This window comes from Leguminivora glycinivorella, chromosome 7 (genome assembly GCF_023078275.1).
Source record: "Leguminivora glycinivorella isolate SPB_JAAS2020 chromosome 7, LegGlyc_1.1, whole genome shotgun sequence".
Taxonomy (NCBI): domain Eukaryota; kingdom Metazoa; phylum Arthropoda; class Insecta; order Lepidoptera; family Tortricidae; genus Leguminivora; species Leguminivora glycinivorella.
The window spans coordinates 9311931-9321272 of NC_062977.1; the positions used below are offsets into that span (position 1 = coordinate 9311931).

Genomic DNA, 9342 nt, shown 5'->3' on the forward strand with positions numbered 1-9342 from the left:
CGGAACTAATAGAAAACGATTTCAAAGCGCATTTAGAGGAATCCAAGCTTGTAATGAGGTTTTCGCTCACTCGCTCGCATTTCAATGGAGAAACCTAATTATAGTGGCTGTAAATTCCTGACGTTTATAATTACTAGAGCAAGGGCGGCAATTAAGCTCTGACTTTTGATAAAAGGGGTGAGTCGCGAATAAGAGGGATTGTGAGGCTGAAAATCAGAGAGTCTACCATCTACTCAAATTAACACCGCAAGTTTGGGCATGAATCTGAAATGACTTTGCTTAATTTTGACACTGCGGATGGAAAGATAATTTATATATCACTTACTTTATTAGCCGTGTTATACTCAACCTGCTTATAGTCCGTAAAATTTAATTTTGGACGGAGTCATACGACCTGAATGTTGTAAATATAGAACAATTTAAATTACTAAAGGCAGTATTAACCATCAGTAGGTATCACATATCGGAACGAGATAGATTCTAATTAAACAATCTGTTATGGGTTTGGACTGGTTTTGACACGACCATGCAGATTGTCTAGGTCTAGGTGATTATCTGGCAGGTCCATACCTATAGAGCGAGGCATTGTATTAACCGAAAAATGGCTAAATTCAGACGTGCCTCGGCCGAGGCATGGCAACGTTGGACACAATAAATACAATAATATACATAAACGAACTTGCCTTTAACGTACACGTAGCGACATCTCGTGGATCGTAGAAAAGTCATTAAGCGCAGCTCCGAGCTTCACCCGCGCTAAAAGGGTTTCTCGCGCAGCTTTCAAGTTGACTCAACGATCACTAGATGGCATTAACATCCATCTTGAACACTTCATATTATTAATTCTTCAGTTTTGCCTAAAAGCAAAGAAATTGCTTACAGTGATCATAAAAATTTACAAATTAAGTAAAAAGAGTAACAGTGTAATAATTAGTGTTTTAATTACACTATTTCTCCAGTTTCTCTGTCAGCAACACTTGGGAGCTATAATTAGGTATCTTACCTACTTCTAACTCATGTAAAGAGATAGATCATAGATGTGCTTAGCGTCAGAACCTGTAGGTATGATTCATAGGAAAAAATAAAATGAACAATGAATAGGCATATATTTACTACTTTACTATCACTGAATTCTACATGAAATTAAATTGTTTAAGTTACTTGGACAGCCTGTTTGTCCGCCTTGGCTTTCCTAAAGGCCTGTATGAATTGCTTTCGGATTTCGAAGGCGATGACCGCCGCCGCCATGCCGGTGTTCAAGCTGTCAACACCTCTTTGGAGAGGGATGTTGAGCCGCAAACCATTCTGGGTAGCTGCCAACCTGTGAAATAAAATATAACGTTTTCTACACACACAGAGAGATAACATAAAACTAACCTACCAGGTCTCGGGCCCGCGCGCCTACCGATGCAAAAGTACCCATAAGCCCGCTTGCCGCGTTTAACGTTTTTTATACGAATTCCGTGGCGCATAGTTGGAACAATAGATAATTTATCTAAGCTAAACGGTAAACATATGAGTCATTTTGAAATCATATTAAGCTAACATATCACTAACTGCAGCAGCAACATAATTATAAATTATAACGTCATGCTGGCTACATGCTGCGATTTAGTGTATCCCTGGATTCTATCTATCTATCTATTTAGCCTTTTCTTCTGAATGTGGTGTTTGTGATTGTTTGTTTAGATGAAGTCGCGTAGTTCAGTGTGCCTGTTGGCATAGGCCTCCTCCAGCTCTTTCCAGTATTTCGTCTGCCTGGCCAGTCTAGTCCAGAAAGATCCCTGGATTAATAATCCACATTTAATAAGGAATAATTCGATATTTTCCTTCATTACCTGTAGCTGTCCTCACTAATGCCCTCAGTTTCTCCACCAATTATCAAAGTCACATGACCCAAGGAGGCATAATCAACTCCATAATAAGGCAAAACTGGAAGTTTGCTCGCAATTCCCTCATTAGGTATCTCAACATCTAAGTCGAACTTAGCATTGCTGTCAGCAATCACAACTGAAGTGTGCTCTGGAAGTTGTTTAGGCAAGTCTTCCCAGCCTAGGGATGTGTAGATTGGTAGCCGGAAGTGAGCACCAGCGCCACTTCTTACAACTTTGTGATCCCAGACATCAACACACCCTGAAAAAAAAATGTGTCTATTAAAGTAGTCTTCAAGATAAATTACATTTAAAATTAAAATGTATTCTATAAAGATAGAATACATGTTATTTATAATATATATTCTATCCGTATGCAAGCAAGAGAGTGTTGCATCTCTCCTGTACTATTACTAGGCATACAGTTCTTACAGTTCCAGGGATTGGTCTGAAAGAATGCACCATGTAATTGACAGCAGGAGTAATATAGTAATAAGTTAGAAAAATAATCCAGTTAATACATTGAAACTGTGCTTAACCCATTCAGTGCTAATCGCGACACATTGTCATTCTTCCTCTATGACGCATTTTTGCTACATCTGGGAAATTCATGTTATCAACAGTAGCTCAGCAGTGAATGTGTTAAGATACTAACCTTTTGAAATAAAACTATGGAAACGGATTAAAAAATTTACCATTACTATGTTAAAAAAAAAAAATTTAATTTTGTAAATTTTTTGAATATTGTATAACTAGCTTTATTAATAGTGTGTGAACCTGCCTTATAAATCTATATTATTTGTGGTCATGGTTGGTTAATATTTCTTGTATGTGGGTAGCTTTTGCACATTTTAATTTTTCCTCAGTCACCCGTTGGCTGTAAAGAGTTCGAAACGTCGGGATGTATTTTAAATTCATTATACGTGATTTAATCCGTTTCCATAGTTTTATTTCATGAGTAACTATCGCGGTAACCGAAGACAATATTATACTAACCTTTTGTCAACAATACTTGTTCACAACCAGATCCCACAGCCACTCTCAGTATGGCCCCCAAGTTTCCTGGCTCTCTTACTTGGTCGCATATGATCTGCATTGGTAATGGCTTTGAGAACCTTTTCACAGTTTGTGGTGTAGGTGTTTCAAATATACCTGGAATTATAACAATTCATTTTCATTATATTTATAGTTCATTTCTTTTTTGTTTTGACAACCAGTCTGGCTTAGCACATAGTGACCCTGCCTACTATGCCGCGGTCCCGGGTTCGAGTCCCGGTGAGGGCATTTATTTGTGCGATGAGCACAGATATTTGTTCCTGAGTCATGGATGTTTTCTATCTATAAGTATTTGTATTTTATATATATTGTTGACTGAGTATCTGTCAAGTCTTCTTGAGTCTCAGCCAATCTGTGTAATTTATTTATTTAATACAAGAATTTCTAAAAAGAGTATGTCCATTTACACAAGTACTAAAACAAACTAAAAATAAAGTCACAGTTCAAATGCTAAGGACTAAGTTCATACTGCCATAGAATGAAGTACACCATAATATCTGAAAAGATTATGAAAAGGCTAAATGATGAGAATTAAATTCAAGTTATTTTGTTGCTTTGAACTTAACAAAATCAAAACATAGGTAAGAGCCGAAGGAGTGAAGCTCTACCCATCAATGTCTGAAAAAAATTATTATGCATACAAATACTTACAGGAGTTTGTGCCCTACAGCAGTATTTACTACAAAAACAACTCCCTCATCAAATAGACAAGACTCAAATATAAAAAAATATACAAACCGAATATCCCAGGAGGTGTCTCCACATTAGACCACATTGATATCTCCTTATAAGAAGTCTTGTACAATTTAACTCCAGTCTTTGGTAAGAATGGTCTTAAATGATGCAGATCCTCCGTGTTACTAAAGATCACATACTTTAGAGGACACTTGGCCTCGAGACCATCAATTATTAATCGCCAACCTTCTACAAGGATTTGTCCACTGCGCATTTTGTCCTTCTTTGATTTTAATTTGACGAGAAGGGAACTAAAAACATTCAATAAATAGTTTCTTAAATACTGACAATAACTGTAATACTTAATACATACATACATACATTCACGCCTATATCCCATAAAGGGGTAGGCAGAACATGTGAAACTACTAAAGCTTCAGTGCCACTCTTGGCAAATAAGGGGTTGAAAGAAAACGAAACTGTGGCATTGCAGTGACAGGTTGCCAGCCTCTAACATAATAATATCAAAATTAAGTTTGAAATCCAGGTTGAGAAAATAAAAGATTAAGCATTTGGTCAAGGGAAGTTTTGGTTAATGAGCTAGACAATATTACATTACAAGGAATTTACCTTAACCATCCATCATTGTCTTTCAATTTTTCATACATAATTTCATTGTTATCATCAAACACTTTAGCCTGACTTAGATAGAACTTCCGCTTTTTCATTATCTCATCTCTTTTTTGCTTTATTTCTTTTGATTTTTCAGGAGATAGCTGATTTGTTAGTTGAGTTGATGTTTCTTTTTGAGCACTGTTTGTTGCAGAAATCTTTTCTTTATTGCTTTCTTTTGGTTTATTGAACTTCTCAGGATCTAAGGAAATTATCTTTTCCTTCTTCAAACTTACTTCGGAGTTTGGCTCATAAGGCAAGATTACTTTAGCTGGACTTCTGTGAGCCCATCGGCTGTAAGTCCTTGCTGTATCAAGAACTGGATGCCGGGCAACTAGCTGAACAACGATACGATGAAGATTTGTTAACGACATGTTCACTCGTTATACAATATTACCAATATTTTTTAAGAGGTCAATGTTTGCAAATCTTAATGCATGCTGTACTTAGAGAATAAGGTTAAAGACTTTTAATTACACTTGCAGATACTTAAAATAATACTTCGTGATCACAGTTGCATGAGTGCTGTGCTGAAGATTTAGGTTTTGTTTTAGGTTAGGTTAGGTTAGATTGTTTGACATTGACATATGATATGTCAAACCAAACTTCAATTTACTTAAAAGTGGTATACACGAAGAAAAATAATAATAAGAAAAATAAATTTTATTCATATTTTTATTAAAATCCACCGTAATCATATAACAAACACCTTTTCCTATAAAAATCAGGCCTCTTAAATTCTTTGCTCTTATATTTTCTCATTCTGTATTAATCATGCTCTACTTTCAGTGTGAACAACATAACAATATTCTTTTTTTTTTGTATTACGTGGTCTCATGACATTTGTTGACGTTGCATTGCGTTGCGATGGAAAATTTTGTCAATAAGCAACACTAACCTTATCATCGGCTCTCAGCTGAATGTGTAATGTATTATCGTGATTTTGTGAATGCATAGTTATTTTGTGTTTATTTTTAAACCAACGCAATTTTCTAGACAAAATGGCAACAGGCGTACAACCTCGTGACGAGGAAATCCAATTTACCCGGTCTGATCTTGAAAATATTCAAGACGCCATGAAGAATAAGAAATTTCGAGAAATGCTGGCGGAGTACGCTGAAGAAGTACGTGACCCGGCGAATCAAGCGCTCTACCAGAAAGAAATGACCCAGCTAGAGAAAGAGCGTGGTTATGATGTAACCTTTATCAATCCGAAGGGCGGATATGTTATCAAAACAAGCGTCGCTGGCGACCGGAAAGCGTTCGTTAATATATGTAGCAACGATAATGTCCGCAAACCGTCCTGCAGCGTTCAAGAGGTTGACAACCAGAGAGGTATGAATTGGCAAATACCATACACCATAATTCCTCCGAGGGAAGATTATGATCATAAAAAACAAAGATGTGTCATTTACGATGTAGTTTTTCACCCTGACACATTGCGCATGGCAGAGGTTAACAAAAGGTTCCGTGAACTAGTTAACAAAACTGCTTTAGATGGCTTGATGAAAACATACAACATTCACTTAGACAACAACAATTTACGTTTTCCTAAGTCATCATATAAGGGGATGACTACTCCAGCTATTATTCGGAAAGAGGATCCAGATTTTAAGGGTATTCCTTTAGATGATGAAGAAGGAGGGGAACCCTTATCTCCTGAGGTATTGGAGAAGTTATATCCACAGCGCACATTTCCAACAGCACCTACTAAATCAGAAGATATTAAAAAAGTCAGTAAGTCTAAACCTAAAACTACATCTAAAAAAGAATTTACTCATGAAACAATCAATGGATACACTATACCAAAGTACGTTATCAAACAACAAAAGAATGTTGACATGCAAGAATTCACTTATGACAAAAACAGTAAACAGTATACTGCTATACCCAGTCAAATAGTAGTTGAAATTAATCTTCCTCTACTGTCATCTACTAAAGATTGCATTTTAGATGTTAAGGAGAAGTCATTGAGTTTATCTTGTGAAATGCCAGCTAAATACAAACTTGCGATTACTCTTCCATATACAGTTAACGATGAGAATGGAAGTGCAAAGTTTGATAAAACAAAACACATGCTTATTGTCACATTACCTGTAGTCAGAGAAAATCTAAAGAAAGATAGTAGTAAAGCAGACAGTGGAGTTGAAAGTGAAGGAAATTCAAGTTCCCAAAGTGATGATGAGCAGAGAGATAACTTAGTTGAAGAACTGTCATCTACTGTTGCAGAGACTTCTATAAGTCCTCCTACTCAACAATTAGAACACAAATCATCAGACGAAGTATTTTTAGACCCTTGTTATGGATACATTTTACCCTCGTACACACATAATGTGCTTGATGATATTGTTGCTTTTACTTTCCATGTTAAAAACACTGAGCCGGACTCTGTTAAAGTGAAGAGTGAAGGCAATAAGGTTTACATCAAATTTACAACTGTAGGGTCAGGCTTTGTACCAGTTCATTATGCAGCACTTATTGTATTTGATGAGGGAATAAGATTTGAGAATGCTACTGGAGAACCATGGGATAACAATGTTATTTTACAATTAGAAGCATCAGGCAATCTGCCTGAGAAATTCCAAATAGGTCTGAATGATGCTTCTCTAACCAGTGAATACTTTGACATGTCCCAAGTGAAAAAGTCTTCTAGTGACCAATCAGCTTTAAGTCAGAAACTGCCTCAAGATGAAATTTCTTTACCTGTTGTTGAAGTAACCAATTTTGGCTCCGAGACAAACATAGTAGTGTCCTCAAATGTTGAAAGTGAGGACAGTGATGATATTGAATCACCGAGATCTCCTAAAGAGAGAGAAATTGTGTGGGTGGACTCGGGAATGAATGAGACTGGAGCCAAGAGTATACTTAGGAAACCAATACACATGATGAGAAGCTTTTCTGAGTCTAGTGTGGGAGATGTTGCTTCTTCAATGGATTATGTCAGCTCTGATTGTATTCCTGAAGAATCCAGCTTAAAAAAGACTGTTAGATTCAATGATGTTATTGCAAAGCAATTTTATAGGTATGTATATTAGTGACAAATATCTACTTGACAAAAATTCTGTTTTTTTCATGAACAGTTCTAATTTATGTGTGACATTTACAGGTATAATTCATCTATTGAGGGGCAGAAGAAAAAGAATCAAAAGAAAAAGAGCAAAAAACGTACTCAAGAGAGACGCAAGAGTGAAAGTGAGGCAGAAGATGATTTCAACAACTCTACTCAGGTATATTCAGTTATATTCATTCTCTATTCCATCACAACCCAGTAAAGAGTGCTAACACTGCTAACTAAATAATTCTTGTGACTCATGGAAACAATCTTTTTATGAAATTAATGTGCTTTGTTAAATGTTTGAACAAGTGCTAGCTAACCATATTTAGCACATGGATAATTTAATTTGCACCTTCGGCCTTGGTAGTATAATACGTTTGTTGCAGATGTAAACGTTTTAAGTATACCTATGTATGTTACCATTGCAAACAAGTCAAGTTCACAAATGTATTTTTATAAACCAACATTCCAACTATTGTATTAGAGACATTTAAATACATGTTTGGCATGTTGGCTTATGAAAATGTTGTGAACTAAAACACTCTTTATTTTTGACCCAATTTCGATGTCTGATAGTAGGCTTTATAGATAAGATAATAAAAAACTTCAATAACAATGTTATATCTTCATAAAATGTTGTAAACAAAAAGTAATGATCAGCCACTTCTCTCTACCTGCTCAATTGATTTGCTATTGTTATAATTTATAATCACATATTATCTCATTGATTTTTCAGATTCCAAAATCGAAACCGAAGTCAGCTTTAAAACAGCGTCGCGACAGCGGTCTAGCAGACACTTCAGATGTTGAAAGCGAGAGCCGCGGCACTCCCACCGGCAGAGACATCCCCAGCGAAAGGAAGGACGACGGCATCGACACCGACGCCTCCGAGGGCAGTGCCCCTTCGTCTGTATTTGACATTTACAACAATAACAACTCGAGGAAACCAGAACCTGTTATATGGAAATCTAAAGATGAAGAAAACAAGTCAACATCAGAGAAAGCAAAAGCCTCTGAACCCAAAACCTGTGATAATATTAAACATAACACTGATCTCTATGATCCAGATAAACTGAACAAAGGCCAATACCAAGAAGTAATGTTCAAAAACGATCTCATATTTGACTTGGACATGTGAAAGCTGTCATGACTTACGTATCCCTTAGGGATTTGCACTGAATACTATACAAATGTCTGATGTCCCAGTTTCATTTTATTAACTTTAGTCTGCTGATAGTATTTTAGATATTAATTTGGTATTAATCCCAGTTTTAATTTAGTTCCTATCTTACTGCGTGTAGCTATTTTAGTTGTTTTACAAGTTTGCTGAGTTTATGGCAATGGTTCACAGTAACATACAAGTATGGTCAATTACAAAAACATTGAATAGAAAAAGATTAGCTTTACAAGTGTCGTAAATTATGATAATTATATATGCATTCAAAGTATAGTACAAAATGTTACAGTTTGTACGTGTATTAGCCGATTACATGGGTTAAAGCGCCGCGTAGAGCCCGGTTTCGAAAGTGTTAATAAATGATAGTAAAAGGCAATAATTAACTTTACATCATTACACTTTTTGTTACATTTTTATGATGGTGGAATACTGTAAACCTACTCACACAACCCACTTATTAGAAGACCTAATGGAGGTCTTAGGATAATCTGAAGGAAATAGCTACAACTCATTATCCAGTCGTGTATTCTAGGTTGGCAAGAATGGTAGCGTGATATGACCTATCGCGGCAGTCCTATCACTCTTCTACACACGGAGAACCTAAGAGATTGTGAGTCCTTGTCGCACATACTGTAAGTGCGAAATTAACATATCACGTTACCCACACACTTGCCTACTAGGAGCCCATTTCTCAAAACTGAAAGTTACAAGCGGAACTCTCTTTCCAACTTGTCATTAGACATTGACAACCACTTGTAAGTTGTAACTTGTAGCTTCGAGAAATGAGCCCCAAGGCTCAGACAGAATACAGCCCTGTAGATATTATAGCCGAAGTG

The 9342-nt window shown here is 36.3% G+C and overlaps 2 protein-coding genes across 2 annotated transcripts; one reads left to right on the forward strand and one right to left on the reverse strand.

Annotated features, from left to right (window-relative positions):
• Positions 1-1094: 1094 nt before the first annotated feature.
• On the reverse strand, positions 1095-4830 carry LOC125228162 (rRNA methyltransferase 3, mitochondrial). The gene is made up of 5 exons (XM_048132619.1): positions 4233-4830; positions 3666-3913; positions 2868-3023; positions 1839-2133; positions 1095-1321 (listed from the first exon to the last, which is right to left on the reverse strand). The coding sequence occupies exons 1-5, from the start codon at positions 4646-4648 to the stop codon at positions 1153-1155; spliced, it is 1284 nt and encodes a 427-aa protein (XP_047988576.1). The 5' UTR covers positions 4649-4830; the 3' UTR covers positions 1095-1152.
• A 330-nt stretch (positions 4831-5160) lies between these two features.
• On the forward strand, positions 5161-8804 carry LOC125228141 (protein kintoun). Its single transcript, XM_048132599.1, has 3 exons — positions 5161-7296; positions 7381-7501; positions 8066-8804. Exons 1-3 carry the CDS (start codon positions 5276-5278, stop codon positions 8465-8467), a joined length of 2544 nt encoding a protein of 847 aa, XP_047988556.1. The 5' UTR covers positions 5161-5275; the 3' UTR covers positions 8468-8804.
• Positions 8805-9342: the final 538 nt, after the last annotated feature.

What these genes read in the sequence shown, in the direction of transcription:
- LOC125228162 (XM_048132619.1), bottom strand. Translation starts at nt 4,648, where the DNA reads ATGTCGTTAACAAATCTTCATCGTATCGTTGTTCAGCTAGTTGCCCGG. An exon ending in GACAATGATGGATGGTTAAG is followed by an intron (nt 3,914 to 4,232) that starts GTAAATTCCTTG and finishes GAATGTTTTTAG; the next exon opens with TTCCCTTCTCGTCAAATTAA. An exon ending in ACAAGTATTGTTGACAAAAG is followed by an intron (nt 2,134 to 2,867) that starts GTTAGTATAATA and finishes TTTTTTTTTCAG; the next exon opens with GGTGTGTTGATGTCTGGGAT.
- LOC125228141 (XM_048132599.1), top strand. Translation starts at nt 5,276, where the DNA reads ATGGCAACAGGCGTACAACCTCGTGACGAGGAAATCCAATTTACCCGG. An exon ending in ATTGCAAAGCAATTTTATAG is followed by an intron (nt 7,297 to 7,380) that starts GTATGTATATTA and finishes TGACATTTACAG; the next exon opens with GTATAATTCATCTATTGAGG. An exon ending in ATTTCAACAACTCTACTCAG is followed by an intron (nt 7,502 to 8,065) that starts GTATATTCAGTT and finishes TTGATTTTTCAG; the next exon opens with ATTCCAAAATCGAAACCGAA.